The sequence below is a fragment of the Pteronotus mesoamericanus genome, unplaced genomic scaffold (assembly GCF_021234165.1).
Source record: "Pteronotus mesoamericanus isolate MK-2021 breed Mesoamerican mustached bat unplaced genomic scaffold, CSHL_Meso_final contig_493, whole genome shotgun sequence".
NCBI lineage: Eukaryota > Metazoa > Chordata > Mammalia > Chiroptera > Mormoopidae > Pteronotus > Pteronotus mesoamericanus.
In genome coordinates, this window is record NW_026555183.1 from 1,076,440 (window position 1) to 1,094,464 (window position 18,025).

Genomic DNA, 18,025 nt, shown 5'->3' on the forward strand with positions numbered 1-18,025 from the left:
TATTGGGAAGGTGGGAGGTCTTTTTCCCCCCTCCTTGGGGGAGACAGCATGTTTGAGAAGGAATCAAACACAGAGAAAAGCAGCGCCGAGAGATGGACGGAGCCCGTGTCCTGATGACATTATTAGTGCTAGAGTCACCTGTGGGCGTTGGGGTCCGTTACAGGGACAGTAAGTCTCCCTCCTGTCATTACTTATTTTTGCTTATGCCAGTTTGAGTTGGGATTTTGGTACTTGTAACTGAGGAAGTTGTAACTCCTAAAGGGTGGGGCTGAGGAAGACCGCAGGGTAAAGCTGGAGATCTCCTTTGGAAAGTCGGGCAGGCGTACTCCACACAAGCCTCTAGCCTGTGAGGCCAAGTGGGCCTGCTCTTTCTGTGTGACTGGTGACCCCCCTGTGAAGGCATAGCCCACTGAGTTAGCTGTCACTGGGGTGTAAGCCCTCATTCATGGCATGTGCAGTGCCTGGTGCGGGGAAAGGCATTTGGTGAATGTTTGAGGAAGGTCGGCCAGTCACAGCAGTTGTTTGAGAGGCACAGGGGGTCCACACACCTCCCGGCCTTGCAGTACGGACCTTCAGTGAGGTTCCCTTTCATTTGATCGCTGTGGTAGCCCCGGTGGGTACACTGGGGTTCATGTATTCTCTTCTCAATGCTTTGGGGGGACCTTTGAAAATTTCTATAATAAAAGGTTTACAAAATGAATACATGTATACTATAATGGTAGATACACATCATTATATATATTTGTCAAACCCAGACTACCACACAAGAGGGAACCCTAATGTCAACTTTGAGCCTTCGGTGATGATGTGTCAGTGGGTATGTACGTGAAAATGAACTCTGTACTTTCTGCTCAACTTTGCCGTGAGCCTAAAGCTCTCTACAAAAGAAAGTCTACTAAGAAATGAATACACATAAAAGTGCTTGCCGCAGGGTCTGGCTGGGTGTCAGCGTCCATGATCACCGTCTCCTGCGCAAGCATCTGGGCCTTCCTTGAGTCTCTACTTCCCTGACCCTTCCCAGTCCTGGTGTCACAACCAAAGCCTCTTCTTCCTGTGCTGTCCCCGGGCCTCTCACTCCGGCCACAGTGAAATCCTAGAAGGCAGAGGCTCAGGGAGCCCACCTCCAGGACAGTCCATCGTCTCTGCCGTGGCCCCCCTTGACGCTGACTGGCTGGTGCCCCAGTTCCTCCCATCTAGGGAGTCCAAAATGCCTTCTCCTTTTTCTGACTCAGACCACTTCCGTGCCCCCCCAGATGTGGCATCTCAGCAAAACTCCCGAGTTTCTTGCTGGCTCTCACTCAATGAAGGGAAATACAACAAATCTGTGAGAAATGACAAGTAGGCCATGCAACTCTGCCCTTCGCAGCCCTGATTTCAAAGGCACCCAAAGTTGAGTGCATTGGAGAGACACACTAGTTCTCAGGGAGGCCGGGTGTAGTGGCGGGGCACCTGGGCTGCTTCTAATCCCCATTTGAGTCCCTACAGGTCTGTGCTGTGTCGGAGGGAGTCCGTGGGTTTCCCGCAGCCCCAGGAGGGCAGAACTGTCTTTCCCAGGCAGGGATACGGGGAGTCGCAGCTCAGTCATAGCAGGACCTGTCTGTGGCAGGAGTCTTGGAGACAAAGGCTGCAGGGGTAGGTCGGGACATGTCCCTTCCCCTAAGGACAACATCACTTCCGACTCTGTGCTGAATGCACTTCGTTCCACTGTGGGGCACCAATTTATTAAGAGGTCATCTAGAAGGCAGGCCCTCTGACAAACTGCAGGAGCTGCCTTGCATTGCAGTAGGGACCGTGACCAGAATAACTACCTTACCATCCCGCCAGCCAGGCTCTAGGGCGGCCCCTTCCTGCAGAGAATGGGGCAAGAGGCAGCCAGGTCCCTTGCCACAGTCGCCAGAAGGAATCGCATTGGAAACAGGACTAGCCTGCCGAGCAGCGAGCGGCTCTGGGGCAGAGGTTCTGGTCGATGCCCAACCAGCCGTGAGGTGCCAAGCACCCAGGGCCTTGTGCCTGAGGGCACTTGGGAATTAGGTGGGAGCTGACTAGGGAAAGCAGCCTTATGAAGGGAAGGAGATGGGTACCTGGGCTCCCCTGACAAACCACGATGAGGCTGGCTATTGCAGTCCCCGCCACCAATCACACACTGGTCACCGCCTTGGAGCCCTGACGTGTTGAAGCGAGAGAACACTCCTGGCCAGGTGTGGGGTTGGGACTCAGCCCTGCGCTGGCTCTGCTGCCGCCTCCTCCTGGGCCGGGCACACGCAGCTTCCCTCAGCCTGGTCGTTGGGCCCAGTTGGCTAGCTGGCCGTGGTTTTCCTAGGAATGCAGCCTTCCATCTCCAGCGCCTCAGGCCAGCCTTCGTACTTATTGGTGTGCCTACTGTTCTTCACGTGCTGCGGGGTCGGGGAGCAGGAAGTCACAGCCTCAGCCTCAGGCACAGGAGACACAGAACTCTCAGTCCCCTTGCGGTGTTGTCAACCAACCGTGCATTCTCAAGGCACTCGCCCCCTCTCTCTGTCCCAGCACCTTGATTTTCTCATCTAAAGATAACGATGGCTGCACTGGCCCCCGCACTGGTGGAGTGAGGGGGGTCAACTTCTCTGCACTTGTGTGGGCCGGGCACACGCTGGGAAGGTAAGGAGGGAGTCTGTCTGTCTCTGCCTTTACCCAGCCCACACGGAGCTGCTGGAAGCTACGAGAAGACCAAGGGCAGCAGGGGTGTGTCTTCTCTGGGGGTTAAGCTGTTCTTTCGACAGCCAGGACCTTCCAGACACCAGTGAAACAGCCTGTTGTTCTTGTCCTGCTGTGGGGAGCGGGGCTTGGGGACAACGTGGCTTTCCCAGAGCTCAGAGCCTCCCACAGATGAGGATCACATCTGGGGCTCACCAGGCCCTGACATGGGACCTGACACATGGGGCCCCAGAGGAGCATTTGGCCAGACGGCAGCCAGGGCTGGTGGGGGAAGGGCACACAATGTGAATCGGGGTATTAGGTTTTGGGAGGACGGGACGGGACCAAACATCTTGAAGATGTTTGGGAGGAAAGTTTCTTATTTATGAGTCTTGCCAGTGTGAAAGCTTTGCCATGTAAAGACCCTTTAGGGTGAAATCCATACACGACAAGGACTGTCAAAGTTGCTGTCCTCCCTGGGCAGACTGGGAGGGGGCTAGGGCTGCCTCAGGCGGGGATGCTGGGGCAGAATTCAGGGAAGGCTGCAGCACGAACAGAAGGGGACCTCACAGGAGGCAGGCGGGAGGGCCAGGCCAGCCGCCCTGAGCTGGGAAGCGGAGGGGCCAGGCTTGCCACCCATACCTGTTCGAAGGGGCTCTTGTTCTGCACACCCTTGGCCCCCACAAACACCCAGCTGTCCCGAAAGGCCAGGTCCTTGACGTTCTTGCTGCCCAGATCGCTGAAAAGCTTCCTAGTCTCTTCATTCATCCTGCCGCACAAGAAGGAAGAGATGTGAGCTGTCGCCATAGGAGGGTGAGGCTGAGGCTGGCGTAGGCAATCACTTACTTGGTGGCTGGGTCGTCATAGGATGCCACGAACACCAGAGTGCCTTCATGCAGTGGCCGAATAAACTTCAGTAGCTCGTTGACATCTGGGAGCACAGGTTCCACCGAACATGCAGCAGCAGGCACCACTGAGCATCCCTTCCCCACCAACCCGTTCTCCAAACAAGGACACTTAAAGCAGGGATCAGGCCAGGTACACACCCCATTAAGGGTCACTGAGTGGGTACAGGGACAAACTGGCCAGGGCACTCCCCATGACCACATGCCTGTCCTTCCCCTGCCTTTTCTGAACCCAAGGAAGAACTCGAGAAGCCCCCAGCAAATGGACAGAGAAAGAGCAGTGTTTCAGGGGAAGGACACCCAGTCATTCTGCTGTACAGTCAAGATGTGGGAGGCCATGGCAGCCACTCACCTCCTGCCCACATGTCGAAGGCCCGGGCCTCGATGAGCTCACCGCTGACCCCTGAGTCAAGAGGGAGGATGGGGATCTCGCTGGGCAAGCTGCCAGGGCAATTCCGCCCTCCCACCTCAGTCCTCCCAGACCGGGCTCACGACATGGCATGGCCCCTGGGTGCAGCCCCTCTGGAAGTTTTCAAATATCCCCCCATATTCATGCCAACTGTGCCCCTTATTCAGACAGCTGCGGCCCACCCAAGGCTGCAGGGCTTCTGCCTGGCATTTGAGTCCCTCCAGGGGGACTCAAAGCACCTTTCGACTTCCTGGAAACTTCTCATTCCTTACAGCTACCATGCTTTTGTTCATTGAATCACTTCTGTGGAGACTTGAGCTCGCACGGACCCCTTCCACCCCTCCCTGGGAATTCTGGAGGGGAAGGGCGGGCCAAGACAAACGCCCAGATGCCTCCTCCTTGTGGGGAAGGGGTGGGGAAGGTCACAGCAGGGTCCCACTTTCCTGAACCAAACTCTGACCGCACATCACAGGGAACTCACCATTCACCAGGGCAATGTTCAGTCCGCGGCCCACATTGTCCTTGACACTGCTCATGAGCCTAGCAAGGAGACAGCTCTCAAGTGGCACGTCTGCTCTGCTCACCTGCCCTTGCAGACCCAGCTTCCAGTCACCCATCCCCTTCCCCACCCCACCCCACCCGTACTCCCCAAGGAGCTCACATCTTGTCTTCGAGGCAGATCTTGGGTCCGATGACGTTGGCAGCCCCGCTGACCATGCGGAAGGCCAGGTGCTCTTCAGGACATGGCTGGGGCAGGCCACACTTATACTTCCTGGCCCGCGGCTCTGGGTGGGGACAGCAGGGATGACCCATGGGCCTGGCCCTGCGGTCACTCGAAGTCTGGGAGGGGGAGGTCAGGACCAGCCCGTAGGGAGGAATAAGTGGTCACAGAGCAGAGGACCAGTGCAGGGAGGGACCATTGTTCAGGCCAGGGACATTTCCATTGACATTGTGCATCTGCTGGGGCTGGCCTCAGGGCAAGGTGACAGGGACCCCAGGGAAGCTTTTCTGCCACTGGTCAGAGGAGAGAAAGGAGCAAATGGGAGGGCAACTGCATGGATGAGAGCTGGGCCAGAACAGACCGCAGGAAAGCAGTAACAAAGAGAGCACCCGGTTCCCGCAGGGCGGAGGTGGAAGGACAGGAGGAAGACAGCCTCTGCCACAGATTGCATCGTGTCCCCACGGAAGATTTGTTGAAATTCTAACTCGCACTATCTCATAATGTTACCCTTTTTGGAAACAGGGTCATTGAAGATATAATTCATTAAGATGAGATCATCTTAGAGTAAGAATAGGGTGGCCCTCACTCCAATGAGAAGTGTCCTTATAAGACACAGAAGAGAAGACACAGACATGGAGGAGAAGGCCATGTGAAGATGAAGGCAGACACTGGAATGATGTGACCACGAGCCAAGGAACAACAGGGGCCACCAGAAGCTGGAAGAGGCAGCAAGGATCCTCCCCTAGAGTCTGCAGAGGGTAAGGCCGCCCCAGGAAATTGATTCGTATTTTGACCCCAGGAAGTGGAGTGCTACTGTAACAAATCCCTGGAAATGTGGACATGGCTTTGGAACTGAGTGATGTGCAGAAGCTGTAGACTTTTGAGCTGCGTGTTAGAAAAGGCCTTGATTGCCTTGAAGAGACTATTAGCAGAAATGTTGACATTAAAGGGGACTGTTGTGAGGGCTCAGCGAGAGAGAAGAGCAATAGAGAAAACTTCTATCGTTTTGGGGAATACACATGTGATGATGACCAGAACGTTGCCAGAAGTGTGAATGCTATGAAGGCTGTTTTGGTGAGATCTCAGATGGAAGTGGGGAACATGTTATTGGACGCTGGAGGCAAGGCCATCCTTGTCATAAAGTGACAAAGAACTTGGCCAAATTGTGTTCTAGTGTTTTGGGGGAAGGTAGAACTTGTAAATGCTGAACTTGGGTATTTCGTTGAGATTTCCAAGTAAAGCGTTGAGGGCAGGGCCTGTCTTCCCTGGAACCGTCTCATAGTAAAATGTGAAAGGAGTGAGTACAGTGAGAAAGGAATCGTTAAGCATAAAGGAACCAGAACATGAAGATATGGGGAATTTTCAGCCTAATCATATTGCGAACAATAAGAAAGCATGCCCTGGAGAGAACACCAAGGGCGTGGCCAAACAACTCTTCTCCAAAAAGCCGAGGTGTGTGACTTATGGATCCACTCAGCCATGTCAGCAGAAGCCAGGAATAGAGATGGGGTTACCCAAGAAAGATCTGGAGGACCCTACTGTCCTATAGCTTAGACCCTCATGAATTGTACAGGGGACCAACAAGGTTTTTTGAGAATTTTATAACAGCAGAAACACTGCCAGCCTGAACTGAAAGGGACAGAGAAAGGATGGAAGGAAGGATGATTCAATGGACAGAGGGTGGCTGCTGAGGCCAGAGATAACCCAGGACCAGAGGGCAGGACCATCTCCTCCTTTTCAGATCCCCCCCCACCGACTAGGGGGCCCAGAGGACAGAGCATTGGGCCCCAGAAGATTCTTCTGGGGCCTTGAAACCTAACGGCATTTTCCCTGCTGGGTTTTGGACTTGTTTGAAACTGGTGGCTCCTTTATTTCTTCCAATATCTCCATTTTGGAATGGGTATGTCTATCCCCTGCCTGTCCTACCAGAGTATTCTGGAAGTGGGTAACTTGTTTTTTAGGTTCACACATGCAAGCAGCTGCAGCAGGCTGTGTGATCTAGTCTGGGGACAGATAAATGGAGGATAGAAACCCTGGAGAACTGGGGACAGGCAGGGGTATCACATAAACAGTATGAGGGGCAGGCCCAGAGGAGGAGCAAGGGGTACGACAGGAGCCTTACCTGCGGTCACTGAGTTCTCTGGGCCTGTGGGCACAGAGAGTTGTTTCTGTTAGTGTAGAGGCCTCCTAGGGCCTGCGGCAGGGCAGCCTGGCCCTGCGCCTTGCAGGCAAGGTGGTGGGGCAGCAGGCTCAGAGGCTGAGGGCTAAGCCAGGCTGATCGTGCCATGCTCCTGCTGAAGTCTAAATGATGTTCCTACGCAAAGCTCCCTGATCCACGAAGAGGGTAAACTGGAATTGTAGAAAGTACTCAGGTGACCCAACACCAGAGACAAGGTGTAGAGTCTCCTCCCCATCTCAAAGCTCAGTGGAAAGCCTGCAGGGAGCAACCAGGGTGTCAACCCCAAAGTTCAGCAGAAGTTCCCCTGCCTCTCACTTAAGTCCCACCCAATCCACATGGGCTCAGCATTCTAATCAGCAGGGATTGGCTTCCCAGCCAAAGCAACTTCCCAGCTGCATTGGATGCCAGGAGACAGACTGAGGGCAGCTAGAGGGGGCCTTCCAGGAAGGGCAAGAAAACCCAGGCTTCCCCCACCCTCACCCTGAACCTCAGCCCACAGACCCAGGTGACTGCCCTGGGGACCTCCGTGGTGGGGAGAGGAAGAGTCTCACACTCACTGGTGAAGAGCTGCTGGATGCGAGGAAAGCCACTGCCAGGCCCACCCAGGAGGATGCTGACTACGATCCAGGTGAGGCCAACAGTCGCAACCAGGACAACGATGCGGAGGGGGCCTGGAGGCAGGACAGACAAGAGAAGGCCAGTGAGTTCCCAAAAGGCCCTAGGTCCTCTTATGACTGGATCTCCCCATCCATTTTGGAAGAAGCGACCAGAGGAAATGAAGGTGGAGACCTGTTGTCATCCACCAGGCGGGATACAAGGTTTTGATTCAAGCTCCTGGCAGGTGGAAGGAGAGGAGGAAATGAGTTCTGCCCCCCCCCCTTTTTTTAAGAGAGAGGGGAAGGGAGGGAGAGAGAAACATCAATGTGTGGTTGCCTCTTGTGTGCATCTTACTGGGGACCTGGCCCGCAACCCTGCCCTGATTGGTAATGAAACCAGTGACCCTTTGGTTCACAGGCTGGCACTCAATCCAAAGAGCCACACCAGCCGGGTTCTCCCTGGCACACGTGGAGGGGCCTTCCAGAATTCACTGCTCAAGGGGGCTCCAGCACTCCCCCAGGAACCTCCTAACTTCTTCCCTCTGAGGCTGCCGATATTTGTGTTCCACCTATTATATCCTCTTTTTTCCAGTTATGACAGAAGAGGTCCCTACTCTTTTTGAAGACCAGCCCCTTCACCTGCTACGACTTGGACCCCGAGCTCTCCTCCCTGCTCAAGTTTCTTGTATCAGCCATTCAGTCTCAGTCTTTCTCTTCTATTTTCAAATGTGACCTTTCCTCATAACAAAGCATAGAAGTCCTGACTGGTGTGGCTCGGTGGGTTGGGCATCATCCCATGAACAGAAAAGTCGCCAGTTTGATTCCGTCAGGGCACATGCCTGGGCTGCAGGCCAGGTCCCTGGTTGGAGGCAACAGATCGATGTTATTGATGTTTCTCTCCCTCTCTTTCTCTAAAAGTAAATAAATAAAATATACTTTAAAAGAAAGCACAGAAAGAAAAGCCCTCCTTGAGAATCACATCCCACTGAACCGCCGATCTCCCTCTGTCTCCATCCTTCCTCTTCCCCATCAGCTCCTTCAAAACATCTACACTGGCTCTTTCCATAGAGGGGGTCTTCCACTCTCTCACAGCCTATTCCAATCTGGCCTTGCCTCCATAACCCCACCAAAACAGTTTCTTGCCGCCCTGGCCGGGTGGCTCAGTTGTTTGGAGCACTGTCACGTACACCAAAAGGTTGTGGGTTCGACTCTAGGTCAGAGCATATACCTAGGCTGTGGGTTTGAACCCTGGATGGGGCATGTACGGAAGGCAACCGAGATACTTCTCTGTCACATGGATGCTTTTCTCTCTCCCTTCCTCTCTCTCTAAAAATCAATAAACATATCCTCGGGTGAGGATTTTTGAAAAAACATCTTGTTGCCAAGGCTACTTATGACCTTCCTGGTGTCAGCTCCCCAGGTCACCCACCAGCCCTGATCTTCCTTGACCCCTTTCAGTTGACTGCCCAGAACAACATACTCTGACCCTGTCTAGATGCTCCTCATTCTCCTTGCTTAGATCGTCCTCCTCTACCCTCCCCTGAAAAGCTAGACTTTCCCTGGCTTCTGTCCCAGGCTGCCTTCTCTGCCTATACTCTATTCTCCTTCCCCTACCCTCCTCATAGGTTCTCTCATCTACTCCCGGCTTGAATTCACCCCTCAGGGAGCAGTGGCCCTCTATTTTCCTGCCCTAGCCTTGAGGCTACACTCCCCTAGCCAGTTCCTCACTGGCCGGCTCCACCGGAATACATTCATAACAGTGCAACCTTAGCAGGTCTGAACTCCAACTCTTCAGTTCTATTCTTCAACCCCCAAGCTGTCCCTCCCCAATCCATCTTTATCTTTGTTGTCCAACTGAGAAATTCACAGCCAACTGAGAAATTCACAGTTGGTCAGTTTTTCTTTTAAGACTACTGCCTCTCCACCCAGCCCCCATAGTCCCCTGGAACCTCTCTTTCACAACTCATTTTTCAAACAGCGTCCAGTTACCCGAGCTGGTAGAAATTCACTACCCTAGTCCTCATCTCACAGCTCGGAGAGCTGAAATCCTCGGAAGTGAAAGGATTTGTTCAAGGTCATTTATGACTGCTTGTGCACAGTCCGCCGTTTCCAAAGGCTAACCTAGCGGTCCACCTGGGCCCCTCCAGACACAGACCTGTGGTTACCTGGGCCTCCAGCCGGGTCCCCTTTCCAACTTCCTCCCGTTCACTGTGGAAGCCACCCACCTGCCAACCTCATGTCCACTTCTCCCGCTGGGTCGGGGCCGCCGGCAGATGTACTGTTTGGGGACCGTGCGCTCTGGAAGCAACAAAGCAGAAGAGCAGGTTTGGGTAGGGGGTCAGGGATAAGCCAGTGCTGCGGGTACGGGGGCGATCGGCGCACCGACTTGTTCGTCCAACCACCTGACCAGGCTCCTCGGGAACGCGGAAAGAAGCACTGTAGGCACAGGAAGAGGTCTCAGAAACCCGTAGGTGCGAGGCTGATCGTGCCCACGGGAGCCTCTGAGATTGGGTTCTCCTGGGCGCAGGTCCCTCTTGTGGGAGGCCCCGAGCTCAGGCTGCCCCTCGGGGCCCAGGGGCCACCGACGCGGGTTGGGCCGGCCGGAGAGTTGCCTATCCGTGGGGAGATGCGAGTTCAGTTGGGGGCAGCCCTATCAGGCCGATCGCCCCCCTCTGCTCAGCGAAAGGACCGAGAGCAGTGGCAGCGCGGTAACACAGGCCTGGCAATGGCGGCTCGGGGCGGGGCCACAGCCCGCAGACGACACCCCCGCCTTCGGCTGGGGCTTTGCATCTCTGTTGCCAGGTTTGGGTGAGGAAAGCAGCAGAGGCCCCGCCCCTGGCCCTGCGAAGCGCCGCCCACAGTCCCGCCTCCACCATTTGCTCTTGCCACCGCGTGGGACTGGCCCGCGCCAGTCCCGCCCCGCCCCGACACTAACTTTAAATATGCTCCGCCCCAGAAGTCTCCTACCAGACTCCTCTTTCGTGGGAGATTCCAGCTTCCTAGACTTCGAGTGGTGGGGCTACGCTGGTGCTCTGCAGTCGGATTTCTGAAGCCCAGGAAAAGGCAGATGGATCCGGGGACGTAATTAGAAATTGTTGGTGGAGGGAAAAATGGAGACAACTGTACTTGAACAACAATAAAAAAAGAAAAAAAAGAAAAAAATTGTTTTTCTCCCCTCAGGATATTATTTACTGATTTTTAGAGAGAGGGGAAGGGAGGGAGAAAGAGAGAGAAACATCGACGTGCAAGAGATAGAGACGTCGATTGCTTGCCTCTCATACGCCCCCTACTGGGGACCTGGTCCGCAACACAGGCCTGTGCCCTGACTTGGGAATCAACCAGCGACCTTGCAGTTTGCCGGGGGGCTCTCAATCCACTGAGCCACACCAGCCAGGGCAGAATTTGTTTTAAAGTTGATTTATTGTCTGTTTTTTAGAAACATGGAGCTAGAGAGGAGTACATGAGAGAAAACACCAGAATGCCACTAGCCAGGGACAATGAAGCTGCAAAGTTTCCTTTGAGAAATCAGCTGACAGTCTTACGGGAACACCTTGTACATAACTCTCTTCTCTTGCTATTAAGATTCTCTCCTTATCTTTAACCTTTGGCATTTTAATTATGATATGTTTTGGTGTGGGCCTCTTTGTGTCCATGTTGATTGGGACTCTCTGTACTTCCTGGACTTGCATGTCTATTTTCTTCACCAAATTAGGGAAGTTTTCTTTCATTATTTTTTCATATAAGTTTTCAATTTCTTGCTCTTTCTCTTCTCCTTCCAGCACCCCTATGATTCAAATGTTGGCATGTTTGAAGTTGTCCCAGAGGCTCCTTAGGCTATCCTCATTTTTTTGAATTTCTTTTTCTTCTTTCTGTTCCGATTGAATGTTTTTTTCTTCCTTATGTTCCAAATCGATGATTTGAATCTCAGCTTCATCCAATTCATTGTTGATTCCCTGTAAATTTTTCTTTATTTCAATTAGTGTAACCTTTATTTCTGCCTGGGTCTCTTTTATGCTGCTGAAGTACCAATGAGTTCCTTGAGCATCCTAATAACCAGAGTTTTGAACTCTGCATCTGGTAGATCACTTCTCTTCATTATATTTAGTTCTTTTTCTGGGGTTTTGATCTGTTCTTTCATTCAGACCATGTTTCTTTGTCTCCTCATTTGGACCATGTTTCTTTGTCTCCTCCCTGTGCTTGTTTGTATGTATTAGGTAGAGCTGCTTTGACTCCCTGTCTTGGTGGTGTGGCCTAATATAATTCGTGTCCTGTAGGGTCCAGTGGCACAGCCTCCCCTATCACCCAAGCTGGGTACTTGAGGTGCACCCATTGTGTGGGCTGACTACACCCTCCTCTTGTAGTTGAGCCTTGGTTGCTGTTGGCAGCTCAATGGGAGGGATTTACTCAGGTCAATCAGTTGCAAGGACTGGCTGTGACCACTGACCACCAACCTCTGCCCTGTGTGGAGGATCAGCTGTGCAGGGGCAGAGTGGGGGTGCTCCAAACGTGGTCTGTAGCTGTCCCCTGGGTGCGCTGGCCCTGGGGTTTCCTGGGTGGTACAGGCCAAATTCAGCCCCCACCTGTGTTTTGCCCGGGGGCACCCTGCCTGATCTATAAAGCTATCTGAGATGGCTGCTACTTGTGCAGGGCTTAGAGATTCCCAGGCAAAGCCAAGCTGTGCAACTAGGCTGGCTGCTGCTAGTGCTGGCCTGGGGCTCACTGAGGCCAGCTGTTGCTTGTTTGGGAGGATTTAGGAAGCTGTGCAGCAGGAGCAGAGACCAGCCATTCAAACGGAAAAGCAGCTTGGGTGGGCCCATGAGGTGGCTGGGGCGGAGTCTCTGGGGATCTCCAGGGCAGGTTAAACAGTGTTTGCCAGGTGGATGGCGTTTCAGAGATGGCACCAACTTTCTGGCTCTGTGGCTCTGGTGGAGGGTGTGGTTTAGAAAAGGGACAATGGCCTCTGTTCACCTCGATGCCAGACACTTCAGTGTCTCCCGCTATGCCACTGGTGCCTTTCAAGCTGCTACCCCAGTGCTGGAGTCCAGAGGGAGTGAGTCTGAGTAGGTGAGTCCGTGTGTGGGATCTTTAAGAGAAACTGCTTGGGGCTCCAGAAGTTTTGTCCACTGATTCAGTCCCCACTGGTTTTTGAGGCGAGAAGTTGTGGGGACTTACCTTCCTGGCACTGGAGCCCTGGGCTGGGGGGCCCGGTGTGGGACTGGGACTCCTCGCTCCCTAGATGTCCCTCCCAAATTTTCACCCACCATACATGGGTGTGGGACCAGCTTCATCTGCATGTGTGACCCTCCTACCAGTCTGGATGGATGTGGTTTCTTTAATTCCATAGTTGTCAGATGTTCATTCAATTCAATTTCTGTCTGTTCTGAGTGATTGTTGTTCTACATTTTTGTTGTAATATTGATGTGGTTGTGCGAAGAGGAGAGCCATGTCTGCCTGTGCCACCATCTTGATCGGAAGTCCCTCTCTGGGACTGTTTTTCACTGGAAACATAGAGAGGATTAGACTGTTATGTCACAGGTCCTCATGTCCCTGCTCCAGTACAGGCAACCAGCATGAGGTGGCAGAGAATTTCTTTTCTGGGCCCTCTTGGTTGTGTCCCAGTGTAGCTCCCATAATTACGGTCCCAGATGACTGTTTTTCCTTGGGTCCTCATGTCCTTGCCTCTGCGTAGGCACCCAGACCTGAGGTGACAGCTGATACCACCAACTGATCCCTCTTTCCCTTCTCTCAGCGTTGACACCGACCATTGCATGGTCGGTTGATGATAATCATATGTGCCTTGTGCTTCTGTCCCAGTGCAAGTACCTCCTGCCTCTACCCAGAGTAGGCACCCAGAGCTGAAGTGAGAGCTGAATCACCTTAATGGTCCTTCACTCCCCTTTCCTGTGTAAGCACCAAAATTTGTGCTTTCAGTTGACTGTTTCCATGTGGGCCCTCATGTGCAGGCACCCAGTGTAAAGTGATCATGGATGCTTTTATGGGCTCTATCTAGTCCCTCATTCTCCTGTCTGGCATAAATATCAATATCTGGGCTTTCAGTTGTTGATACTGTCACCTGGGCCCTAATGTCTCTGACTTGTGTAGTAGCTACACAGGGCTGAGGTGACATTTAAGTGCCCTTATGTGTGCCCCAGTGTAGCTCCATCACTGAAGTGTTACTTGTGTGTTGTGTCTTGGGTCCTTGTGCTCTGCCTCAGGGTAGGGATCCATATTTGAGGTAACAGTTGAATACCCTCCTCTGTCCCTCATGCCTTTACTTGAGGTTAGGCATCAAGAGCTGATGTGGGGCCCTGGCCAGATAGCCCAGTTGGTTAGAGCGTCGACCCAATATGCCAAGGTTGTGGGTTCGATCCACGGTCAGGGCATATACAAGAAGCAACCAATGAATCAATAAGTGGAACAACAAATTGATGTTTTTCTCTTTCTCTTCCCCTTCCTCTCTCTAAAATCAATTTAAAAAAAGACAACACCACTCACCCTGGCTGGTGTGGTTCAGTGGATTAAGCACCAGCCTGTGAACCAAAGGGTCCCTGGTTTGATTCCCAGTCAGGGCACATGCCTGGTTTGCGGGCCAGGTCCCTGGTTGGGGGCATGTGAGAGGCAGCCAGTTGACGCATCTCTCACATATCAATGCTTCTCTCCCTCTTTTCTTTGTTGGGAACTGCCCTGCCTGGTTTCAGGGACTGTATCCTCGCCGACAGGTGAAAAGGCCCCAAGGCAGGAGCTGAGCAAGGAGGCCTTGGGAAAATAGGCCACTGAGGAGACAAAACCTGTCCCTCTGGCAGGGGGGCAGCCTCTGCCTCCCTCACATCACCCTGCTTGGCCCCAGAGGATGGCTGAACAATGACGAGTAAGACCCCTTGAGGAGCAACCTAAGACAGGCACAGTTGCACGGGGGCCATCAGGGAAGGACTTGGGGGACACGGAGACCCTCCCCCCTCGGCTTTGTCATGGCCAGAGTCCTCACTCTACCTGAAAGAAGGCTCCTTATCCCTTGGCTGCTCTGCCCGCCGCCTGACCGGGTCAGTGAAACAATGCTAGAGGGAGGTACAGCCCTAAACTGGATCAGGCAGTTCCTGGGAACAATTAGGCCTGGAAAAGGAATGCATTAAATCCTATGAAATTTACTTTGCTAAGAATGCCCTCGAGTTAATAAGTACTGATGTTTGGGGTTGAGCACAGAATGCGATCAGTTTCCCAGGTTTCAGGGCTGAGTGGGAGCTACCCTGTCTACCAGACCCTGACCTGAGGCAAATCTCTGAGTTCCTTCAATCAGAGCCTTTTGACATTGATTGATGAGCTTTGCTGTATACCCCTGTGCATATTGTTCTCAATAAAAGCCACTTAAAGAGAGGGGTCAGGGCATTCTCCACTAGAGGGAATCACCGCCCTCCTTCCCTGGCAGACCGAGAAGTGTCTGGAAAGACTTATTTTATTTTTCTCCATCTGCAGCCCCCCCCCGGGGGGACTCTGTGTGGGACACGGTAACCCCTCATTTCTTCCCTTCCCATCTGCCTAAAAATAAATAAAATCTTTTTGAAAAAAAGCGCTGTGAAAGGTGGCTGTCCACTCTTGGGCCATTAAACCTCACCTTAGTCTAGGCATCCAGAAGTTAAATGTTAGTTGAATGCTAAAACCTGGACCCAATGCCTCTACCCCAGTGTAGGCACTAGAGCTGAGGGAACTGTTGGCTGTCCTCGCATGGCCCTCCTGCTTTGTCCCATTGTAGAGATTTGGTGCCAGTTGAAAACCTTTATACCTCAGCATTAATGTTGCCACCCAGAGCGCAGGTGACAGGTGTTTTTCCTCATCTGAGACCTGTTGGATCTGCCCCAGTGTAAGCACACTGGGTGACAGATGCCTCCTCACCAGGCCTGTCATCTGTTTCCCATTGTAGGGCTCCAGAGCTGAGGTGACATTTGACTCAATTCAGTGAGGCCCTGAGCTCTGTGTCAGAATGTATTCACCCAGAGATGAGGTGACAGTTGAATGACTGTCTTCACCGGTCCCTCATGCATGTGTCTCATTGTAGGTACCCAGACTGGAGGTAACAGCTGAATTTCTGAAACTGGGGCCTCATGCTTCTTCCCCATTGCAGGCTCCTAGAGCTGAAATGAGAGGACAGTCCTCACCAGGGCTTTCACCTCTTTCTCCCTCATAGGCACCCAGAGGTCAGGTGACAGTTGAGTATCCTCACCAGGGTCCTCACATCTATGCTTCAGTGTAACACTCACATCTCAAGTGCCAGTTGATTGCCCTCTCTTGGGCCCTCATGTCTCTGTCACAGTGGAGACGCTCGGAGCAGAATCAGACGGAGAGGTTCCTATTGTCCTTCCTTCCTGCTCACACATGGTCATCATATGCTGGGGCCCGGGAGGAGTTGGGTGCCTCCTCCACCTCAGGCTCCTGCCGCCCCTATCTGGATCCTCCCACACTTTTGGGAGTGTTCCCCTTGGTGATGCCGTGCCAGCAGGTTTCCCAGGGGACCGGGAGATCTGGGAGGATTACACCCAGCACACAGCTCTGCTAGGTCCCCCCCAACCTGTAAATTTCTGTGCTGGGTTGGAAGGGGAGCTCTTTGAAAGGGCTCTGAGCATGAAGACCCCTGTGGGATCAGGCAAGGGGATGGCGCCCTCCAGTGGTAAGCAGGGGGAAGGTGTGGCTGCTCCCTCGACTGGCTCTGTACCATTCAGGTCGCCCACCTGGGGATCCGTTGCTGTGTCTTCCTGGGCCTTTTGCAAACCCTCGCCTGTCCCCATGGTAGCCATGTGGTTGCACCTCAAGAGTCAAGGGTAAGTCTCTCTGTAGCCCCCTGGAGCCAAAGTGTTACAGGGAGCCTGGGTCCCGAGGCTGGCCCCGCTGCCCCTTCTCCAGACCACAGCAGTGAGGACCAAGGCCACAGTCCCCCAGCCAAAGCCTGTCCACATGGAGCCTTCTCAGGTGCCCGGTGCGGACCTGGGTTAGAAGGGACCATGACGTCCACATTCAGTCTTGGAAAGTCATTTTACTCAAGGGTTCGTGACTTGGTCCTTTCCCATAAATCTCCTTTCCCTACTCAGTGGGGTCCAGGTGAATTTGACCTCCCTCCTCCAACACCCTGGAGGGCCACCTCCCCTGGCTACAGTAGATGGGGGGAGCAGGAACGGTGTCTGGCGATGCAGTTTGTACATGGGGTGTGTATGCTTGTGTGTGTGAGGGGGGATGCACCATCCTAGCTAATGGCATGGCAACAGGCTAACCCCCAATTTGAATTCCTTCATCTCTTCTATGGGCTGTTTCTGCAGAGGCCCGGGCAGGACCCTTGGCTCATCCATCCCTCCTGCCTGCTGCTCCACCTGTCAAACTGTACTGGGTTTCCAACTGTTGCCACCCCAGCCCAGGGGGACTGTGCAGGACTAAGAACAGCTGACTTTCAATGGCAGGCCAAGCATGGTTGGAGGGAAAAGCCCTGGGCAATTGCCTTCTCAAGCAGGGGTGAGGGACAAAGGGACCACAGGCCAAGTTGGAGGGAGGGGCCGTGGTGGCCGAGCTCTCGCTCACAGCCTGAGGTCACAGTTCTCTAACACGGAGCCCTACCAGCTGCACGGCTCCAGTGCATGCTCTCACCCCTCTGGGAATGGAGCTTTCCTCCCCTGGCCATTTCCTTGGTTACTGGTTTGTTCCCTCAGAAAATGTACCACTCACCACCTGATTATTTTATCTGTTCATTTTCTTGCTGGTTGGCTGCATCTAACAGAACCCGGGCCCATGAATGCAGGCGCCAGTGCCCGTGGCCGCCATCCTCCCTGGTGCTCAGCTGAGCTGAGCTGAGCACCAGGGAGGAGGGACAGATGCTGAAGGGTACAGCCTTTATTGGGAGTATATGGGGTTGAACAGTCTCCCCCCGCTTCAAATTCATGTCTACATAGAACTTTAGAATGGGGCCTTATTTGAAAATAGGGTGTTTGCAGAGGTAATCAAGGTAAGTTAGGCTGAGGTCACACTGGAATGTGAAGGGCCCATGATCAAACATGATTTCCTTAAAAGAAAACAGGAAGACGGCCCTAGACAGGTTGCTCAGTAGGCTGGAGCATCATCCCATACACCAAAAGGTGGTGGGTTCGACTCCTGGTCAGGGCACATTCCTAGGTTGCAGGTTCAATCCCCAGTTGGGGTGCATAGGGAGGCAACCAATAGATATTTTTCTCTCACATCACTGTTTCTCTCTCTCAAATCAATAAACATAACCTCAGGTGAAGATTTAAAAAAAGAGAATATATCTTCCTCTCTATATAACTCCCTCCCCCCCCCCCCCCCCGCAACTGACCCACCCCAAGCACAAACGAAAGGCCATGTAAGGAGGCAACAACAGAAAACAGAGACAGATACAGGGGGAGGGCTGCATGAAGATGAAGGCAGACACCGATGCGCCTGCAAGCCAAGAACCCCCAGCTACACCAGAAACTAGAAGAGACAAGGACGGCCCCTCCTAAAGCCTTGGAAGCACTGCAGCCTGCCCGTTCCTTGATTTCAAACATCTGGCCTCCA

General features: G+C 53.2%; 1 protein-coding gene across 4 annotated transcripts; it reads right to left on the reverse strand.

Moving 5' to 3' along the window:
- Positions 1-213: 213 nt before the first annotated feature.
- FAM3A (FAM3 metabolism regulating signaling molecule A) lies at positions 214-10,495 on the reverse strand. Of its 4 annotated transcripts, none has more exons than XM_054578184.1 (10): positions 10,448-10,495; positions 9,706-9,778; positions 7,442-7,555; positions 6,828-6,851; positions 4,646-4,769; positions 4,466-4,524; positions 3,928-3,978; positions 3,517-3,601; positions 3,313-3,439; positions 214-2,393 (listed from the first exon to the last, which is right to left on the reverse strand). In XM_054578184.1, the coding sequence occupies exons 2-10, from the start codon at positions 9,716-9,718 to the stop codon at positions 2,298-2,300; spliced, it is 693 nt and encodes a 230-aa protein (XP_054434159.1). In that variant the 5' UTR covers positions 9,719-9,778; positions 10,448-10,495; the 3' UTR covers positions 214-2,297. The 4 variants fall into 4 exon arrangements, with proteins under 4 accessions (XP_054434159.1, XP_054434155.1, XP_054434157.1 ...); XM_054578180.1 differs by lacking the exon at positions 10,448-10,495 and adding an exon at positions 9,863-10,220; XM_054578182.1 differs by lacking the exon at positions 10,448-10,495 and adding an exon at positions 9,888-10,118.
- Positions 10,496-18,025: the final 7,530 nt, after the last annotated feature.